Raw genomic sequence first — 23153 nt, forward strand, 5'->3', positions numbered from 1 at the left:
TCGCGTCATACCAGGAGCGAGATCTGAGAGGTAGGGAAGTAAGGGTGGGCCAGACAGGTGAAGGAAGCGTGGTTTCAAGCTTGCCGAGAAAACCACGCCTCCTTCTCCCGTCTGGCCCGCCCCTCCTTCACTGCCTCTCAGATCTGGCTCCTGCAATGAAGCCACACAGACAGGGAAGGAGGGGCGGGCCAAACGGGAGGAGGAGGCGTGGTTTTCTTGGCAAGCTTGAAACCACGCCTCCTTCACCCGTCTGGCCCGCCCCTACTTCCCTGCCTGTGTGGCTTCATTGCAGGAGTAAGATCTGAGAGGCAGTGAAGGAGGGACGAGCCAGACGGGTGAAAGAGGTGTGTTTTCAAGATTGCTTAGAAAACCACACCTCCCTCACCCGTCTGGCCCGCCCCTTTTTCTCTTCTTGCATAGCTTCACTGCAGGGTGTCTCTTTCCATCCATGATGCCAAACCTGTGTATGATTATATATATATATATATATATATATATATATATATATATATATATATATATATATACACACACACATATATATGTTCAAATCACCCCCATATCCCTAGAATACATATAAAACAAAAACATTACTGTGAAACACATACACATTTGGTATCCCTGTGTCCGAAAACCCCCGATTCTATTTACATTGGTGAAATATTATATTATTAGGTTATTAAATATTTTACCAATTTTTTTTGCTTAAAATTTTTTTTCCCCTATTTTCCTCCTCTAAAACCTCCTCTAAAATATATATACCGTATTTTTCGGACTATAAGACGCACCTAGGTTTTAGAGGAGGAAAATAGGGAAAAAAAATTTTGAAGCAAAAAATGGTAAAATATTTAATATATGGAAGTTGTAGTTTTGCAACAGCTGCAAGGCCACATTGACAGGTGACCCTGCAGCTGTACGGGGATGCATAGAGTGTTTTTTTTTGCGGGGCCAGCTGTACTTTTTAGTTATACCATTTTGGGGAATATCTATTACTTAGATCACCTTGTATTGAAAAAAAAAACCGGTGGTTTATGATATATATATATATATATATATATATATATATATATATATATATACAGTCCTATGAAAAAGTTTGGGCACCCCTATTAATCTTAATCATTTTTAGTTCTAAATATTTTGGTATTTGCAACAGCCATTTCAGTTTGATATATCTAATAACTGATGGACACAGTAATATTTCAGGATTGAAATGAGGTTTATTGTACTAACAGAAAATGTGCAACATGCAAAGATAACAGCCTCTAGTCACTTCCTGTAGCTTTTAATCAGTTCCTGGATCCTGGATAAAGGTATTTTGGACAAACAATTCAAGTTCAGTTAAGTTAGATGGTCGCCGAGCATGGACAGCCCGCTTCAAATCATCCCACAGATGTTCAATGATATTCAGGTCTGGGGACTGGGATGGCCATTCCAGAACATTGTAATTGTTCCTCTGCATGAATGCCTGAGTTGATTTGGAGCAGTGTTTTGGATCATTGTCTTGCTGAAATATCCATCCCCGGCGTAACTTCAACTTCGTCCCTGATTCTTGAACATTATTCTCAAGAATCTGCTGATACTGAGTGGAATCCATGCGACCCTCAACTTTAACAAGATTCCTGGTGCCGGCATTGGCCACACAGCCCCAAAGCATGATGGAACCTCCACCAAATTTTACAGTGGGTAGCAAGTGTTTTTCTTGGAATGCTGTTTCTTTTTGGACGCCATGCATAATGCCTTTTTTTATAACCAAACAACTCAATCTTTGTTTCCAAAATGAAGTTGGCTTCTCCAAATGTGCTTTTGCATACCTCAGGCAACTCTATTTGTGGCGTACGTGCAGAAACGGCTTCTTTCTCATCACTCTCCCATACAGCTTCTCCTTGTGCAAAGTGCGCTGTATTGTTGACCGATGCACAGTGACACCATCTGCAGCAAGATGATGCTGCAGCTCTTTGGAGGTAGTCTGTGGATTGTCCTGGACTGTTCTCACCATTCTTCTTCTCTGCCTTTCTGATATTTTTCTTGGCCTGCCACTTCTGGGCTTAAAAAGAACTGTCCCTGTGGTCTTCCATTTCCTTACTATGTTCCTCACAGTGGAAACTGACAGGTTAAATCTCTGAGACAACGTTTTGTATCCTTCCCCTGAACAACTATGTTGAACAATCTTTGTTTTCAGATCATTTGAGAGCGGGCTGTCCATGTTCGGCGACCATCAAACTTAACTGAACTTGAATTGTTTTGTAGAAAGAAATGGTCCAAAATACCTTCATCCAGGATCCAGGAACTGATTAAAAGCTACAGGAAGCGACTAGAGGCTGTTATCTTTGCAAAAGGAGGATGTACTAAATATTAATGTCACTTTTCTGTTGAGGTGCCCATATTTTTGCACCGGTCAAATTTTGGTTTAATGCATATTGCGCATTTTCTGTTAGTACAATAAACCTCATTTCAATCCTGAAATATTACTGTGTCCATCAGTTATTAGATATATCAAACTGAAATGGCTGCTGCAAACACCAAAATATTTAGAACTAAAAATGAGGTGATTTAGAACTTTTATTTATATTTTTAAAGCTTTTTTTTTTTTTTTTTACTATTTTATTCCCCCCCGGGGGCTTGAACCTGCGGTCACTTGATTGCAAGTCCCATAGACGGCAATACAACTGTATTGCCGTCTATGGGACATTCTGTCTATTAGTATTACGGCTGGTCATAGAGACCAGCCGCAATACTAATATAGCCGTGACAGGCCGGGGAGCCTCGTTAGGCTCCCGGCTGTCACCTGAACAGGTCGGCTCCTGCGATATCGCCGCGCAGGAGCCGGCCTGCATCTTCACAGGTACGGGGCCGGTGGGGACCGGCCCTGGAGGAGAAGGGGCCACCGATACTGACCCGGCATCCGCTGTACTAGAGAGGCGGATGCCGGGGAGGGATAGACGCTGGCACAGGTGCCGGGCCTGAGACATCGCTGCGCTCCACTGTCCTGCATGAAGCCGCTGGCTTCATGCAGGGCAGAGGAGCGCAGCGATGTCTCAGGCCCCGGCGTCTATCCCTTGCCGGCATCCGTCTCTCTAGTACAGCGGATGCCAGGCGCCACATTCGGACTATAAGACGCACCCTTCTTTTCCCCCCAAATTTGTGCGTCTTATAGTCCGAAAAATACGGTATATATATATATATATATATATATATATATATATATATATTTTTTTTTAACTACCACTTGATGCGTTTTTTTTGTCTGTATATGGTTATAAATGTATATAATGATATTAATTAAAAGTACAATCACTCAGACATCTGAGGGTTAGTTAAAGGGGTTTTCTCATGAAAATAAACGAATACCAACGAATACCAACAACTAGAGCAGCAAGCCAACTAATAGGTGGTGTAAACTTAGACTAGATAATCTAAAGATGTGTCCGACTTATCATTCAGCATTAGAAAACTTGAGAAATACGGCTCAGTCTAAGTTTACACGGTCTTACTTTTAGGCAGTATTAGTAAATCTGCCCCATAGGCACCTGGGGTGGTCTAGTCCTAAAATCAACATTACAAAGAGCTGTCAATAAAGAATATATACAGTTAGGGCCAGAAATATTTGGACAGTGACACAATTTTCGCGAGTTGGGCTCTGCATGCCACCACATTGGTTTTCAAATGAAACCTCTACAACAGAATTCAAGTGCAGATTGTAACGTTGAAGGGTTGAACAAAAATATCTGATAGAAAATGTAGGAATTGTACACATTTCTTTACAAACACTCCACATTTTAGGAGCTCAAAAGTAATTGGACAAATAAACATAATCCAAACAAAATATTTTTATTTTCAATATTTTGTTGCGAATCCTTTGGAGGCAATCACTGCCTTAAGTCTGGAACCCATGGACATCACCAAACGCTGGGTTTCCTCCTTCTTAATGCTTTGCCAGGCCTTTACAGCCGCAGCCTTCAGGTCTTGCTTGTTTGTGGGTCTTTCCGCCTTAAGTCTGGATTTGAGCAAGTGAAATGCATGCTCAATTGGGTTAAGATCTGGTGATTGACTTGGTCATTGCAGAATGTTCCACTTTTTTGCACTCATGAACTCCTGGGTAGCTTTGGCTGTATGCTTGGGGTCATTGTCCATCTGTACTATGAAGCGCCGTCCGATCAACTTGGCAGCATTTGGCTGAATCTGGGCTGAAAGTATATCCCGGTACACTTCAGAATTCATCCGGCTACTTTTGTCTGCTGTTATGTCATCAATAAACACAAGTGACCCAGTGCCATTGAAAGCCATGCATGCCCATGCCATCACGTTGCCTCCACCATGTTTTACAGAGGATGTGGTGTGCCTTGGATCATGTGCCGTTCCCTTTCTTCTCCAAACTTTTTTTTCTTCCCATCATTCTGGTACAGGTTGATCTTTGTCTCATCTGTCCATAGAATACTTTTCCAGAACTGAGCTGGCTTCTTGAGGTGTTTTTCAGCAAATTTAAATCTGGCCTGTCTATTTTTGGAATTGATGAATGGTTTGCATCTAGATGTGAACCCTTTGTATTTAATTTCATGGAGTCTTCTCTTTACTGTTGACTTAGAGACAGATACACCTACTTCACTGAGAGTGTTCTGGACTTCAGTTGATGTTGTGAACGGGTTCTTCTTGACCAAAGAAAGTATGCGGCGATCATCCACCACTGTTGTTATCCGTGGACGCGCAGGCCTTTTTGAGTTCCCAAGCTCACCAGTCAATTCCTTTTTTCTTAGAATGTACCCGACTGTTGATTTTGCTACTCCAAGCATGTCTGCTATCTCTCTGATAGATTTTTTCTTTTTTTTCAGCCTCAGGATGTTCTGCTTCACCTCAATTGAGAGTTCCTTTGACCGCATGTTGTCTGGTCACAGCAACAGCTTCCAAATGCAAAACCACACACCTGGAATCAACCCCAGACCTTTTAACTACTTCATTGATTACAGGTTTACGAGGGAGACGCCTTCAGAGTTAATTGCAGCCCTTAGAGTCCATTGTCCAATTACTTTTGGTCCCTTGAAAAAGAGGAGGCTATGCATTACAGAGTTATGATTCCTAAACCCTTTCTCCAATTTGGATGTGGAAACTCTCATATTGCAGCTGGGAGTGTGCACTTTCAGCCCATATTATATATATATATATATATATATATAATTGTATTTCTGAACATGTTTTAGTAAACAGCTAAAATAACAAAACTTGTGTCACTGTCCAAATATTTCTGGCCCTAACTGTAACTACATGCATTATCGTGAAGTTCATGACTCTCGTATAAACAGTCATGAACTAAACAATATAGTCATATAGTGATATGACTAAAGCTACCTGTTTCCTAGTCGTCTACTGATTCTCTAAATCTTACCTTTGGGTTTGTTTGCATGGGAAGAGCGGATATTTTGAGTTAGCATGACCAGTCTGTGTTCCCGAGCTTCATGGAGGCGCAGATACAACTCTCTCCAAGTCTCATATTCATCTGGAGTCTCAGATCTGAAATCTCTTTGACAGTGATTTTTCCACAGTTGATCTGTATCCTCGATCAGTACCTAAATGAACAATAAGTAGCTATTTTTCTTGAAGAGACTGTACAACAATATTATTTCTTTGAGACAGCCCAAAGATGTCCATAGATAATTATAATGCATTTAGGTCCTCCCACTTCTATGTTGAAAGACGAAAATTGGATTTTTGTACCTGCCATAAAATCCCTTTCTCATTTCTTTCATTGGGGGAAGGGGGGGGGATTACACAGTACCATGGATATAGGCCGATCACTAGGAGGCTGACACTAGGAGTTAAATAAAAAGTGTTGGCTCCACCCAAGTAAGCTACCCACCCGCCGCAGACAAAAAGTTATTCAGTTTTGCACCAACAGTAGAAGACAACAAAGCGTGGATTTATTACCAAAATGTTCTGAGCCCAAGAAGAGAACCCAAGGACAAGTCAAGAACAGAAAAAGCAGAGGATGGGATCTGCAGTACAGTACTGCAGATACATGAGTACTTGGCAGGACATTAGATGGTAAGCAGAAGGAACAGAGAGCCCACTGGAGATAGACAAGGAGATGGTGCAGAGAGTAAAGTTGATTCTCCTGTCTGATATTTTCTGGTGTGCACAGGGTAAACCCCTTTTGTAAACTTGCACTGAAAGTGGGATTATGGGCACTCCAGCTAGAGCTGCAGACAAGTAGGGGTATTGGGTGACCGGAGGTGAGGAGAGATACAGGTCTGTGCAGGGAAACCCTAGCTGCCTGACTCCTAGCACCCTACATGGTACAACTAATGTGGAGCAGACGCTGAGGAACTGCTGTAACCTGAAAGAGAAAAGAAGACAAACTAATATAATAAAAAGCAGAGGACCTGGTAGAAGGTCATGTCTACCTACTATAGACACCAGGCTAAAACCGATGACCAAAACTGTATACGGTATACAGAGCCAACACTTTCTTATTTCCTAGTATCAGTTTCCTAGTGGTCAGGCCTATACCCATGGTACTGTGTTCCTCAATGATATAAAAGAGAAAAAAGTAAACAGTTTGGTATCCTCAAAAGTGGGCAGACAAGGTGATCACTTCTAGCTGTGGTTGTACCTAACAATAATAACAGGCTTCACCAGGGTCTTGCACTAGGAAACCTGGGCATATCATTTCAAATTTGGAGAGTCAATATGATTTCTCTCCCATTCATTCTGGATTTGCATACAAGTCACAAGACTGGAGAATGTTGTGCCAATATAGCATACATTTACTAAAGATTTACTAATGATATCACATAAAGTAGATTAGTTGCAGATTTTTGTTGAGGATGTATTGTGTTATGTAAGTGAATTGGCTTAGCAAACAAAACCTGTGAGAGAAATCAAAGCAGATTTTATGGTCTGCTGTAGTGTTTTGATATGCCCAGTGCACCCTATGCATGGATTTGTGTTCATAGATTTGCTTCATCAGAGTCATAGATTTCAGTTCAGGCAGCTAATAGTTGTAAGTGAATATAGCTTTTGAGTTTCTAACTCATGATTGTGTGTCATATAAATGCCCTTTCCACGGCCTGGTACCGGCTCGACTACACTACCTTTTTACATTTATCTTCGCAAAGTCCTGGGTGGCACCTGACGAACAGTACACTGGATTTTATGTACAGTGTTGTAAGAATTAAAACAATTGAAGTCATATGTATAATTTGTATTGCATGTTGTATGTATGTGTATAAATACATAAACGTAAAAAAACAGAGGCGGGTCTCCAAACTGTAAACGTGAAGGTGATAAGTTTATTTACCCAGTCCCATGGAGTAGGCCTGAAATGTTGAGTTTGGGTAAATAAACTCATCCTCTTCACTTTTATGGTTTGTCGATTTTTGTCTAAGGCTGGTCTTACACGACCGTATTGAATATACAGTCCGTAAGTTGCTGATCAGCAACATAGGCTCAGCAGATGTCCGTGTTCTGCCGCACTCGCCCATAGTGTTCTATGGGCGAGTCCGTGCAGTGCCGCAATTCACGGCCATTACGGACATGCCCTATAAATTGTGGACCACGGTTGCTGCCCGGCCACACCACGGATAAAATATACGGTAGTGTAAGAGGTCACATTGAATATAATGTGTCCACAAATGGTCCGCAATTGAAATCCCTCAATTGCGGACTTACATTACGGTTGTGTAAGACCATCCTAAGGAAGGATTGGAGCCCATCCTTGAAGGACTTTTGCACCATATATACAATTTACAAGGCTGCTATCTGTTAAATTAAAAAAAAAAGTACTATATGTATGTGTGTGTGTGTGTGTGTGTGTGTGTGTGTGTGTGTGTGTGTGTGTGTGTGTGTGTGTGTGTCTGTGTATAAATATATATATATCCCTGTGTGAGACCCAGGAGAAGACAGTCTGTTTCTTTTGAGCTGTCCAATCTTTTTCCTTATGAATGTCTACCCGCAATGCAGATGGCCTTTGCTTTGTATCAATCTCATTCCCAGGATGAGTGGGAAAAGAAGTATCTGTGAGAGTCACTTCTATTCCCTCCATCTTATTATCAATTAATGGAAACTAATGTATATCAAACATATGGTATAAAGTGCAGAGATTAGTGAAAATCATTCATATTCCCAGAGAAAGAGGTATGAGAAAAGTTAAAACTCATATGCTCTTATTTAGATATGAATCAATATTCCTATTGGTTCATAAAATGTTTCCTCACTTTTCTCGTGCAGCAAGGGGCACATGTACATCAGCCAGGATTCTGTATAAAGCAGACCCTATACACACCACTAGTTGAGCCTCTATGTGAGCAAACAAACTTCATGCGCAGGGTCTCCCTGCACAACTGCTCAGCCAGAAGTCTAGCGGAGACAGTCACAAGCATTAGGATGTGGATCTTAACTTAACCCTCAAGATACAATTATTAATCAGGTTTCTGTCATTCGTTATGTTAGTCACTATTTTGTTTACTGTTAACTTTGCTTGTGTAATAGTAACTTTTAAGTTGCTTAAGTCCTATGTTCAGGGTTTATTTTAGTTGTATTACTTTAATCTTTCTTTATCACAATCATTATTTTTTTTTTAGGTTTTCTCAGTCTCAGATTCTTGCATCCTCATTACAGGCCCTTTAAAAGAACCTTCCATGTTTGAGGGTATAATCCTGCAGTTAACCCTGAGGTTCCCAGTGAGGCAATACCAAAAGGTCAGGTTGCTGCAGTTTCATGCAATATCACTAGGACATGTAGCTACACTGAAAGGGGACTATATCTACTGTGGAATAAGAAATCCAACAAGTCAAGCTGGTACCACGCGGGGGGGGGGGGGGGGGGGGAGTCCGTTAGATAAGGTCTTTACTTTAGTGTCTCTTTTTATATGCATTAGTTAGTTAGTTAGTATAGCTTTTTAACCTTTTAGCAAATAAAGTTTTACTGTACACATCATTAAAGGGGTTAGGTCATCAAGAATATTTATCCTCCATCCATACGATAAACAATTGGTTCTCAACCTTTTCAAGCGAAGTACCCATGGTGAGAAAATGTTGCAAATGAGTAACCCCAAAGCAGCGATTACGTATAAATGTTAATAAAGAAACTTTTTTTTTTTTTTGGAGCTTTTGTTAACAATTATGTAAAGGCCCCCTCAATGCCCCATATGTAGTATAATGAGACCACCAGTGCCCCCACATGTAGTATAATAACACCACCAGTGCCCCCACATATAGTATAATGACACCACCAGTGCCCCCACATGTAGTATAATGGCCCTCAAACTTCAGTACCCCACATGTAATATAAAAACCAAGAAGTAATTACTGAATCAGGTATCACCGCTGATCCAAAATACTCAAAACCGCATAACAAAATTATAAAACTTAACTTTTACTTGATACATTAAAAATTCCCTATATAGGGTTATGTGCACACATATCATAAATAAATGTGCTCACAAATAAGGAACCGTCTTACCGGGTACTATGGCAAGAACTAGAGACAGGAGTGCATATCACTCACTAATTCATGGTTAAAGGAGACGTTTCATGTCCTCGGGCACATGCAGTTTTATATACCACTATACGAGCCGACAGTGTACTGAATTCAGCGCACTGTCGGCTTTCCCATTATGTGCCCCAGGTGAAGAGCTATCAGTGCCATTACCGAGAGCTCTTCACTGTCAGAAGGGTGTTCTTGACAGTCTAGCTGGGAACACCAGTCTGTCAGTAGCGCTGTACTGTGAAGGGGCATTCCTTACCACCCAGCCATGACGCTGAGCAACACCCCCTCGTCCCACCCTCCTGACAGTACTCGTCCATAGACTAGTACTGGGGGGGAGGGCATTCCTCACTACTCAGCACCATGGGTGGGAACGGTTAGGAACGTCCTTCTAACAGTGAAGAGCTACGGTAACGGCACTGATAGCTCTTCACCCGGGCACATAACGGGAAAGTTGACAGTGCATTGAATTCAGCGCACTGTCTGCTTTCTAGTAGTATATAAAACCGAATGTGCCCGAGGACATGAAAGCTCCTCTTTAAGGGGACAGAGTGTAATGGAACTCTCACTTATTAGACCCTGTTCCCCAATAAATGACTCCTACCCTAAGAAGGACAGTCCCACATCCTCTCCTTACCTCACCTTTAAAAAAAGAAAAAAAAAAAACCATTCCCTTTATCAACACATTTCATGTCCACCTGATTAAAGGGGACAATCCTCAGGGGATCTAGGAGTAAAGAGAATTAGGATGCATAGTGTAGCTTCTTATACAGCTTTGGATATATATATATATATATATATATATATATATATATATATATATATATATATATATATATAGACTAGCACTTACTATTTTGTTCTACGTAATTTAGGGGAGGCTTTTGTTTATCCCAGCTGCTCTTTCTTTCATCACCAGCTGTCAGGTGCGACTGAATAATCCACAGCTGTACTACTGCCCTATGTAGGGCTGTGTGGACACTCCCTTGCTGATGTCATAGCCGGGGCATTCCCATCCACATGATCTGTAAACATGGGGGAGGAGCCACAGCATGTGTGCACCGCAGCCAATGTTTTCAGCCACTATATGTGCAAGTGATCAGCTGTTTGAGCAAAGCCTAAAACATAGTTTTTTTTCTTGACAGAATCTAAATGAGACCAGTTCGATGTGTCATTATGCAACGTGACCCATGTGACCGCCTGACACCATCACTGTAGGCCGGAGGAGCATGGGGAGAAGCGCCGAAGCACAGGACAGGTAAGTAACACTAGTTTTATGTTTAGTTACCTCTCTGTGGCCTCCACTATTTATACTCTGCAGGTCTAAAGACAGCCTCAGAGTATGATTGTAGATCATGGGTTTTGGAGACAACTCTCTCCGCAGCACGTACCCCTGGGGATAGTTGAGCGTACCGCACCTTGAGAACCACTGGGATAGAGAATAATTATCTGATCGTGGTGGGTCTGCACTCAGGATTAGTGGGGCTCTCATGGACGGAGGCTAAATATTTTTTGTAGGATAACCCTTTTAATTTTACAACATGTATCAAGATGCTTGGCAATCCTGAGAATGATAAACTCACATGATTATAATCCTCTATCCGGTACAACTGTTCTGGGGTGCACTTCTCCAAAACTGGCTCTAGCATCGAATAAGGGACTCCTCCTATCTCATAGATTGCTGAAAAAAGAAATATTAGGAAATGCATATATATGTACTTATTGGTGTATTACATACTTCCTGTGGGTTGTCTCAGGTTAACATGGCTGCATTCTTAAGCAATGTAATAACTAAAAATCTACCTTGACATTTTGCTTCCAGAAGCCATATGGTACTGCTGAAAACGGTTTAGCATAGAGTAAAATCTGTAACTATCCTCAATGAACAAAATATTGTCCTTGGTCAGGGTGAATAAAGCCTAAGACCTCATGCACACAACTGAGCGCAGTTTCACAAGTAGCATACTGATCCCATATACTGGACCGTGTGTTTTTATGGTGCTGTGTATGGGGCCGTGAGCAAAACTCAGGACAGGTCCTACTTCTTTCCATTGTGCAGTATGTGCTCACTAACGTCAACAAATGGAGCCGTGGAAGGCTCCAAAAAAACGTACACAGTCATGTGCATGTAGCCTTAATCCCATACACTTGGATATAACTACCTGAATTAAATGTTTACATATCTTGTAATTGTTGCATTTAAAGAATCACTACTTAATACACAACAATGCACAATGAATGTGTTAATTGATATAAAAACACAAAAAGGTAACCAAACAAAATTCATATATGAATTTCTATGAATTCAGACAAGACAGATAATATTTCTAAAACACAAAATATGTATCGCTATATGAGCAAACAGCTAAATTCCACACTTTTAAGATAGCTACATGAAACTCTATACTTACAGTCTATGTTGTTAGCCAGGACTCTGATACACTGCTGGTAGAGGGACATCATCTTTGGCAAGTAAGTGGATTTAGATCCTGAATACACCTGCATTTTGGAGTTTAACCTACGACCAGTAAATCCATTACCTTCATCTTCCTCCTGAGAATACAATGGAGCTAGGGAGAAAAAAAAACAAAAAACACTCAGATACAAAACAATCAACCCTATTTACACACCCTCACATCTTCATCAGCGTCTTACCTTTCCTCTTATGAGGCAAGTAGGGAACAGTTTCAATGGAAGGAAGTGGTCGATAATTTGGCTGGATAGTTGGCAAAGGTATATCAGGTAAAACAGGGACTTGGTCTATCTGCACAATAATAACACAAAATACAAGTTAACAGGAACAAAGAAAATTTAATGCCCCTGAAGCTTTATTTCGCACATGTTTAATTACAGCCCCATATATCAGACATCACCTCAACAGGTTCTCTCTATATCTAAAAAAAAGGGGCTTGTCTTTGTGAGATAACCATCTAAATATCACTGAGAACAAACTTAAAGGGGTTGTTCCATTTCAAGGATCCTATCTAAACTGGTAGCTTATGTAAATTGTAGACTTTTCCTAAATGTATTGCTTTAGAAATAATTCTTTGTTTTCCTGCTATGTGACCTTATTCCTCTCATTGTTTACACTGCGTTGCTATAACCACGGACCTATAGGACAAGTGACAGCACTTACTCACTGCTCTTGCTGACAGGACAATCCCAATCCTTTCAGTTAATTGCAGTTTTTGCTGTAAACACACAGATAACACTGAGTCCTTCTGTACAAGCATCTGCATATTATCTTATCTGTATAAGTGTTGTGTGACTTCTCCGGCCCGTTTAGCAAGAGGGGGTGGGGAGAAATACAGGAAGTGAGAGAAAAGACTTTAACCAGACTGCTGAAGCACTGAGACGGGAAAACCTCTTTAGGCTAAGGCCCCATGTTACGGAAACACAGCTTTTTGTGTTGCAGATTTTGGTGCATTTTTTGAGCCAAAGCAAGGAGTGGATTGAGCAGGAGGGAGAAGTATTAGAAGCTTCTTTTATATTTCATATTCCTTTTAAAGCCACTCCTGGCTTTAGCTCAAAAAACCGCAGCAAAATTTGAAACAAAAAAAAAATATGCGTTTCCGCAATGTGGGGCCTTAGCCTTAAAGAGGTATTCCGGTTAGAACAAATAATCCAAAGTTATCAAAAGGATAGAGGGCAACTTGCTTATCATTGGTTGTCCCATAGATGGGACACCTACAGATCTTGAGAATCAGGGCGTTTTGCACCCCAGTTCCCACCAGGGTGCCTAGATGTACAGCATGCGCCGCTATATTCATTTGAATGGGAATCACCAGAAATAGCCAAGTAAGTATTTGGCCATCTACAGCAGATCCCATTCAAATGAAATTAGCAGCACTTGTTACTTGTTCTAACTGGAATACCCCTTTAAGAGGGACAACTGTGTTATGCTCATATAAGGATTTTCCCCACAGATATTGTGTGTTGTATTCTGTTCTGAAATCTGGGCAAAATCTATAAATATTTGTAAGGATGAGCCCTACAGAGTGACAACGGGGTGGATTTCTGCTGAAACACATGTGGAATTGTAATCTGACATGTGAACATATCTCTACTGTATATGTAAAGTGAAATGGCCTTTGTGAATATGGCTTAACGAGGACCCTCCATGTCCTCGGGCACATGCGGGTTTGTATACCGCTAGAAAGCCAAAAGTGTGCTGAATTCAGCGCAATGTCGACTTTCCCGTTATGTGCCCTGGGGCTTGAGATATCGGTTCAGTTAGCGATATCTCTTCACTATCAGAAAGGCATTTCTGACAGTCTAGATGGGCTGTGAGGAACGCCCCTCCTGACAGTACTGTCCAAAGCTCTGTACTGTCAGAGGGGATAGCTATAACTACAACGTGCCTGGAAACCGACATAATGCTCTTGGCTGCCATAACAAGACGGCTCCTGTGATCTCACTGCGTGGAATCCGTTCTGCAACAGAAAACCTGGCTAATTTGCATAGCAATACCGATGCCATCAGTGTTGAAAGACCCAACATATGTTACCTCCAGCTTATAACAGGATCAGTCTTATTATAGATCCAAGTAGAAACAGATAGAGTTCTATTACTCTAATGGGACCAATCCGGTTTTCTGTATTTTTGACAGCAAGAATAATGCTGGGGATTGAGTTGTTCCTGCCATCAACAATAGTTGATACTTCATGATAGTGTGAACAAAACCTTAGAAAAAGATGTAAACAGTGAAATAGTAAAGCTTATTTCTGACCTTGGACTCTCTCTTTTCCTTTTTTTCTGATGCTTGCTGCTTTGATTTGCTTTTCTCTTTATGTTCTGCTTTGCTTTGACTATGTTTCTTGGTGCTCTTTTCCGATACAGAAGAGGTCGCCTTCACAGTTGGTTTCTTCTTCTTCTTAACATTCTGAGGTTGGTCGTAGCTAAGATAGGACTCAAAAGACATTGTTGGCTGCTCAAATTCATCTTCATCAGCTTCAGGTTCTGCAGGTGGGAGAGAGATCTTAATAGATTTCCTGTCATGCGTTCCTGAGTCCGTCGTCTGGGTTCTGCTCTTATGTTTATCTGATTTTTCCTTAGTCACCAGATTTTTTTCAGATACCTTTCCTTTTTCAATAGGCTCCAAACCTATTTTGTGTTTATCAGATTTCAGCTTCTCCTGATGTTTTGATACTTTAGAAATGAAATCATCATCTGTTTGACTCTTTGAAGCACTATGTCTATTCTTTTCCTTTTTATGAGCACGATCTTTACTGTCTACAGACTGCAATTTTTCCCGGCTACTTCCTGCATGGGATGGAAAGTCTCTTTGTGCCTCCTTTGAGGGTAATTTCTCCTTCTTCTTTTCTGGGCTAACACTTTTCATCTCTGATTTGTGTTTTTCTTTGTGAGAAGATTTGTGCTCTTGATTTTCCTTGTGGTAGGTTTTGTCTCTGGACATACTTGGGGGACTGTAGGTGAGTTCAGGGGAATATCCCCTGGCGTCTTCAAAATCTTCATGGTCTGAATACTGCTGCCAAGTGTCATTTTTTCCAGATTCACTGTGAGGGATATATCTTTCATCACTTTCACCTTCATAGTCATCTTCTTCTACAGGGGATGGAGACCGTAGCCTCTTCCGTGAGCTGCTTTTACTGTGTTCACTTTCTTCAGGTTCTACAGTTCTATATATAAAAAAAAAAATGCTTAATGGTAAATCCAAGGAATGAGCTAAAAATAACAAATCAATATTTCCTAGTCTGACCCACCATTGCTTCCAGTCAGCGCCGCACCTCCCATGAGGCGACCTGAAGCGAACAAGCTGTCCTGGGCTGGCTTAGCACCGAGCGGTGGATTGGGGAGGCCACTGGAGCAGCGCTGCTCCAGCAGCCTCCCCTCATGCTCAGGTAGAGAGCAGGTCCTCTCAGTGCCTGCTCTCTGCCTGCGAACGCCGCTAAGTCTCAACCCCTTCGCTTAGCCCCGCCCGCTCCACCACACCCCCCTCCGCTCCACCCCCTCCTCCGGGGGGGGGGGGGGGGGGCGCAGCTTTCTGTCGTTCGCCTCGGGCGGCGAAACTGGCAGGTTCACCCCTGCTTCCAGTGCTATAATCTGTCAGGATTTGATACTGAATTGTTTGAACACATCTCACCACTGCCATAGTGGCTGCAGCTGTGATGACTATAGATGGACATGTCATTACAGTGGAGAGGACCGAAGAGCAGCACTGGAAGAGGTGGTGAATCAGACGGGTAAATATATGCATATTTTGTCATAACTCAAACAACCCTTTTAAGTAATTAAAGCATTGCAAACCCCTTTTACCTTGGAATCTCTTGTGGCACAAGTTTTTTCCACTGAGCAACCAGGTTCTTTGCAAGATCTCCCACTAGTTCATGCTTTCGCAATCCATTTACAGTCTTACCGATGCCAGTGTCCTATAAAAGGCATCACAGAATATGCAGGTTAAATGACCAGTTACGCATATAAGTTTCAGTTTCTAAATCTAAATATATACATAAAATAGACCATGAAATATTCAGAATAAAGGATTAGAGGTGTGTCCAGTCTTATGTAAATATAAAAGTATTGAATAAGAAAAAGTCAGTTAATGGAAACATTACATTACATCCCAAAGTGGAAAAACAAAGATAGAATTAGTACTTACCAATAATTCCGTTTTTAGCGTTAAATAGCCCCTCCCCACCTTCCTTTTCAGTGTATGGACTGAAGACCAAGTAGTGGCTCTACAAATCCGATCTAATGAAGCTTCAGCTTTCTTTGAGCACAAAAATGACATAGCCCTAGTGGAATGAGCCTTGAGAGGTTTGGGAGGAGATAAATTACCAATAGTCTTCTCAATCCAGATGAATAGTGTCTTTTTAGATACTTTTCTGCCTTTGTTTGGCCCGTACAACAAAATAAAACATTTTTTCAACCATCTTACAGTCTACAGTGGCCTCAAGAAAAGATGAGATGGCTTTTTTGATGTCTAAGGTGTGAAAAGTTTATTGCTTCCTATTAGAGGGATACTTGGAAAAGGAAGAAAGAATTATTTCTTGCGACATATGAAAATCCATTACAACGTTAGGAAAGAAAGCAGGGTCAGGATGGAACACTATTCTATCTTCTGGAATTTTTAGGAAGGGCTCATGGGTGGATAAAACCTGGATTTTATTGACTATCCTAGCGGATGTAATGGCTACAAGGAAAGCAGCTTTACAGGAGAGACGAAGCAGTTGAAGGTTTAACCCTTTGAGGACAACATTAACATCCCAATGGGGAAGAAACATTTCGTTTTGGTTAGTGAGCTCTTGGTCAAGACTGTTGAATGCTGAAACCTGGATCTTGAGAATACTCAGTTTAATACCTTTATCAAACCCAGTCTGTAGAAAGTCTAGGATGTTTGCTAGATTATGAGGATCGATGTGAAGAATGTTGTCTTCACAAAAAGGTAGGAATTTGTTTCACACTTTATTGTAGATTGTATGAATTACTTTCTTTTCTACCTGCCTGAAAGGTTTTTAGAAAAGACTCTGATAGACCTCTGGCTTTTAAAGGGAGTCTGCCAGCAAAAAAAGTTGGGACTTCTGCTCCATTGTTGTAAAAGAATTGTCATTTTATCCCTATTCAATTTCTCCATCAATCAATTTTAGATGCGTTTCTTTCCATCAATCAGCTTTACTATCTGCTGCTCAACTGTGCCCCCTAACTGTAGGAGAATTTTTGTGCCATTTTGACAGCATGTGTGGCTAAAGTTCTCTTGAATGAACTTGGTCCCAAAGAATCACCAGAATGACCAGATAACTGACATAGCCTCTGTTTTCAACACCTTTTTTTTTCTAGAATATTGATATTTTGGATACCAGAGCTACTCTCTAGTCTGGAGTGATAAGAATCTATTAGGGTACACAAAAATACATTGAGGTTTGTTGGGGATATGTTGTATTTTTCCCAATTATCCTAAATCAGACTTCTTGTCCAGAGGAAGCTGTGAGGAATCCTCAAAAAGAATTGTTTTTTTTTTTGCCAACCTTGGCTACCTGTTTCTAAATCTTTGTTACTTCTGCCCAACCTATAATTTTGGCCTCTTCCATAGCAAATTTGTCTTTTATGTCCTGGGAAGTAGGAAAGATGCTTCTTAGGATGTTGCCTAGTCTTAAATTAATCCCTGTAAGTTCTCAGGCATAGGGACAACCAACTATTTCTTTCGTCTAATCCTGCGAACATTTCATCATTACTAGCATGCTTTTCTTGAATTTCTTCTATATTCATTGTATACCATATAACGGGCAGAAGTTCTTGAGTTAACTCAGAAGAAAAATAATATCTCGTCCTCAAACTCTGCAGAAACGCCTGGTAATTCCACTTCTTCTGGGCATTCTTCAGTTACGGATAGGACATATATATCACTATCATCTGACTCAGGTTATATCATAATTGTCCTCTTTTAGTAGCAGGATGTGGTTGTTCAGAAGAGGAAAAGAACTTGGAGAAAGAAGCTAGAGAGGACTGAATCTTATGTGGCATCATCCCTGTTTAATAAAACATATCCAGTCTAGGCATTCCTATCAGCTAGAATGTATAGATAGGTTGCTTTCATTGCAGTATTAGAACAATCTCACCACTTTGTACCCCTAGCAGGAGGTATATCAGTCCGTAAGTGGCATTGATTATAATTCTGGCACACAAGACCTCCTTCAGTATGCCTGCAGGTCAGTGTCTCTTTATAATTTTGGTGCATCTGCCACCAGTGCACACAATATTAAAGGGGTTCATCAATCAGATATCCAGCTAGTAGACAAATCCAGTGTATTTAGTAATTAAAATAAAAACATCCTTTACAACCACTTTAGCATCTATGGTGGAATATCAATAGTACTGCACATTAAGCCATGTCTGCACTACCATTCGGAATACTGTATAGGAATTTCGTCGAGGTTTCCATCACTTTTTAAAACAAAAAAATATTTCAACATGTATTACTATTACTATTAAAATTATGAAAACCTTGACAAAATCCCATCAGATTAGGACTGGGCAATTAATCGAAAAATAATTGAAAGTCACCTCAGTTAATCGTGGTGAACTTTGCATCAATTATTTTTCACTCACACCATCCATTCTCACACAACCGTTGGCTAAAGGATTTGTCACTAAGGGTGCATGCACACTACGTAACGCCGGGCGTGTATGAGAGCCATACACGCCGGCGTTACAGCAGGGCTGCCGAACACTTCCCATTCACTTCAATGGGAGCGCTCGTAAACGCCGCTGTTACGAGCGCTCCCATTGAAGTGAATGGGAAGTGTTCGGCAGTCTGCCGTAATGCCGGCGTGTACGGCTCTCATACACGCCCGGCGTTACGTAGTGTGCATGCACCCTTACTGTAGACTATATAAATCAGGATCGGTTATATGTAAACATTTGAAGCCTCAATTCGGTGGCATGGTGTGGCATTTTAATAGGGGGTGTGGTAAGTAACAAGGGGAGTGTCCTAAATTAATCATTCATTAATTGTAATCAATGTAAAATGTTCAATTAACCATGATATGGATTTAGGTCATAATCGCCAGACTTACATCAGATCCAATTATAAGTCAATGAGATACCCTGAGCAGGGATCAGCAGTTGGCGTCACTTTTGGGTAGAGTCAGAATTGAGAGAAATATACTGCCTCCAACTCCAGGTACACAATAAAAATATAATATGTTACAATTTAAAATAATTTTAATCAAATATTTCCAATAATGTCTAATATTAACAATATTGAACATCACATATAACATTTTTTTCATTAAAGTTTTATAGTTAATTATTATTATACAGGAGTCATTAATGAAGGAGTCAGTGTTAAGAGCTGGAATTGGACTTGGAATCAGAACGTGGGAAAAATAAAAAATGTGTAATCAGTAAGCCAATCTAGCAACCCCCACTCCCACACAGTGTGACCCCAAAGTCTGGCTTACTGACTCCACAACCCTTTGGTTGGATTTGGCACAACACTGCTGTTTCTTTTGTAAATGGAGTGTAAGAATACAATACTGTACAAGCTAATAACCAAAAATATACAGTACTTACCACCAAGATATCCACAGTAATTGGCAACTCAGATAATCTCTTCAATGTCTTCAGAAGCTGTAACAAAAAAAAAAAAAAAAAAAAAAAAAAAAAGGGAAAAGCTTTAAAAGCTAACTAGCATAGCCACTTTGGTTCATAGTTCACAACTTATGGCTATCGGTCACATCAGAAAAACAAATATGTGGATATTAAACTTTATGTGCAAAATTACGTACTTGTATATTATTAGGTGTGAAGGACTGCATGGAGAGGGCTCAGGAGCTGAGCAATGATCGCAGCCATTAACCCCTCTGGCGCCTCGGTCAAAGTTGACCGAGGCACCACTTTATCAGCGGCATGCAAATGCTGCCATTTTCCCGGGGATTGCTGACACCTGGCGCAAGCTGTTAGGATCCATTCACACTGAGATTTTTGGAGAGGATTTTGGCGAGGAAAAAATCTGCTTCAGGAATTAGGAAATGTTTTTTTCCCTCCAGCACAGTGTATGGTCCTTGAAAAAAACGCTAGTGGTTTTTCCACACGGTTTTCGCCAATTTCATGTGGATTTTCCACCTCCCTTTGACTCCGTTGGTTTTTGCAAACGAATCCACCTGAAGGAAGCTTTTTTTCCCCGCTAGCGGTAAAAAAAAAAAAAAAAAAAAAAAGCTAGTGGAACCGATAGGGGGAGGCGTTTTTTCCACGTGGATTCTGACACTGATTCAGAGCTAAAATCCTCGACAAAAAACTCCATGTGAATGCACCTTAAACTATGACAGCCGAGAGCCTTGTGAAAGCTCCCAGGCTTATATTTAGTATCTTTCTATTGCAGGCAGCTCTCTGCAGCTTGCAACAGAAATGTTGTTTGGTTTTTTTTAAATGCATTGCAATGCATTAGCATTGTAATACATTGCATAAGTGATCAGAACCCCTAGGGGGTCTGATAAGTGCAAATAAAAAAATTAAAGTTAAAAATAAATAAATAAATTATAAATTTTTTGCACAGTTTTGGATTTTTTAAGGGGTTAAAATGTAATTAAAACCATACAATGAATACAGGTGACATATTATTTTGGCTGCACAGTGAATGCCGTAAAAACGAAGCCCGTAAAGTTGCACAAATGCACTTTTTCTTCAAATCTACCCCATTCTGAATTTTTTCCAGCTTCCCTGTAAATTGTACCAAATAATTAATGGTAGCAACATGAGGAAAAATTTGTCCCGCAAACATTAAAGGGATTCTACCATTTAAAACTTTTTTTTTTGTAGATGACACGTAGGAATAGCCTTAAGAAAATCTATTCTTCTTCTACCTTTAGATGTCTTCTTCACCCCGCTCGGTTAAAAATCTGTTTTTCGTCTGTATGCAAATGAGTTCTCTTGCAGCACTGGGGGCGTCCCCAATGCTGCAGAGAACTCTTCAACGCCATCTCCATCTTTGTCAGCAACAGCCTCTTCATCTTCTGGCGCTGGGGGTCACACTTGTACGCCTGCAGTTGGCTCTGCCATCGGGCCGCAGGCAGAGCCGAGTTTACATGCCGGCGGCCATTTTTTTGTGGCCGCTTACGCGAGCATGCGCAGTACGCTCCTGTAGTTCTGTGGAGTACAGAGTTGTTAATGGTAGAATCCCTTTAAAGAGGACCTTTCAGCAGATCAAGCACATGCAGTTTTATATACTGCTGGAAAGCTAACAGTGCGCTGAATTCAGCGCACTATAGGCTTTCCCGATCTGTGCCCGGTGTAAAGCGCTATCGGTCCCGGTAAAGTAGCGCTTTACAGTCAGAAGGGCGTTTCTGACACTTAGCCAGGGACGCCCTTCTGCCCAGCAGCGCCTATCGCGCTGTGCTCTAAGACTGGGAAGGAACGCCCCCTCCCTCTCCTGATAACACTCGTCTATGGACGAGCTGTGTGAGCAGAGGGAGGGGGCGTTCCTCCCTGCGCACACAGTACAGTGCGATAGGCGCTGCTGGGCAGAAGGGTGTCCCTGGCTAACTGTCAGAAATGCCCTTCTGACACTAAAGCGCTACGGTAACGGGACCGATAGTGCTTTACACCGGGCACAGATCGGGAAAGCCGACAGTGTGCTGAATTCAGCGCACTGTCAGCTTTCCAGCAGTATATAAAACTGCCTGTACCCGATCTGATGAAAGGTCCTCTTTAAGTACTCATATGGCTCTGAGAATGGAAAAATAAAAAAGTTATGGGATATGGAAAAGGGGAGTCAAAAACGAAAATCAAACATTTCCTCCAGCAGTAGGGGGTTAAGGACGCAGGCTAGTTTGTACGTTAAAGCTTGCAGACTTTATTTCATATTTTCTCTCTCCGCCTTCCAAAATTCATAACTTTATTATTTTCCTGTCTACATAGCTATGTGAGGGCTTATTCTTTGCGGGACTAGTTGTATTTTTATTTGCAACCAGTTTGGGTCCATATGAAATAACATACAACGCTATCATAGTTCACTCTGCATTAAAAATGACAGGCCAGATTTGTCCAGCAGGTCATTACAATTACAGCAATATCATATTTATATAGATTTTTATTACTTTATACCGCTTTACAAATAGATGTCACTTTTAGAAATTTAGAAGGATGGCCACTTTCAGACCAATACTGAGAGACAAATGTTATGATTTACCGTATTTTTCGGACTATAAGACGCACCTAGATTTTAGAGGAGGAAAATAGGGGAAAAAAATTTTGAAGCAAAAAAATGGTAAAATATTTAATATATGGGAGTTATAGTTTTGCAACAGCTGCAAGGCCACATTGACAGGTGACCCTGCAGCTGTACGGGGACGCATAGAGTGTTTTTTTTTTTGCGGGGCCAGAAGTACTTTTTAGTTATACCATTTTGGGGAATATCTATTGCTTAGATCACCTTGTATTGAAAAAAACCCCAGTGGTTTATGACATATGATTTTCTACTTTTATATATATATTCTAGGGACAGGAGGTGATTTAGAACTTTTATTTATTTTATATTTTTATTATATATTTTTAAAGCTTTTTTTTTTTTTTTTTTTTTACTATTTTATTCCCCCCCGGGGGCTTGAACCTACGGTCACTTGATTGCAAGTCCCATAGACGGCAATACAACTGTATTGCCATCTATGGGACATTCTGTCTATTAGTATTACGGCTGGTCATAGACCCAGCCGCAATACTAATATATAGCAGTGACAGGCCTGGGAGCCTAGGCTCCCGGCTGTCACCCGAACAGGTCGGCTCCTGCGATATCGCCGCGCAGGAGCCGGCCTGCAACTTTACAGGTACGGGGCCGGTGGGGACCGGCCCCGGGGGAGAAGGGGCCACCGATACTGACCCGGCATCCGCTGTACTAGAGAGGCGGATGCCGGCACGGGATAGACGCCGGGGCCTGAGACATCGCTGCGCTCCTCTGCCCTGCATGAAGCCAGCGGCGGGGGGACGGAGGAGCGGAATAGCATCACTCCTGCCGCTGCTGGCTTCATGCAGGGCAGAGGAGCGCAGCGATGTCTCAGGCCCCGGCGTCTATCCCTTGCCAGCATTCGCCTCTCTATTACGGCGGGTGCCAGGCGCCACATTCAGACTATAAGACGCACCCTTCTTTTCCCCCCAAATTTTGGGGAAAAAAAGTGCGTCTTATAGTCCGAAAAATACGGTATATAATAAAATGTTGCACAATT

At 41.3% G+C, this 23153-nt stretch overlaps 1 protein-coding gene across 1 annotated transcript in view; it reads right to left on the minus strand.

The window, feature by feature from the left end:
• ELOA (elongin A) overlaps positions 1 to 23153 on the minus strand; it is a 35798-nt gene that overhangs the window by 6969 nt on the left and 5676 nt on the right. Inside the window, exons 2-8 of the mRNA XM_075264730.1 lie at positions 19510 to 19566; positions 15754 to 15866; positions 14207 to 15116; positions 12133 to 12241; positions 11889 to 12047; positions 11061 to 11158; positions 5381 to 5561 (exon numbers count right to left, since the gene is read on the minus strand). Of these exons, the coding sequence (XP_075120831.1) occupies positions 5381 to 5561; positions 11061 to 11158; positions 11889 to 12047; positions 12133 to 12241; positions 14207 to 15116; positions 15754 to 15866; positions 19510 to 19566 (1627 nt within the window). The remainder of the gene's footprint in view (positions 1 to 5380; positions 5562 to 11060; positions 11159 to 11888; positions 12048 to 12132; positions 12242 to 14206; positions 15117 to 15753; positions 15867 to 19509; positions 19567 to 23153) is intronic.

This window comes from Leptodactylus fuscus, chromosome 2 (assembly GCF_031893055.1).
Source record: "Leptodactylus fuscus isolate aLepFus1 chromosome 2, aLepFus1.hap2, whole genome shotgun sequence".
NCBI lineage: Eukaryota > Metazoa > Chordata > Amphibia > Anura > Leptodactylidae > Leptodactylus > Leptodactylus fuscus.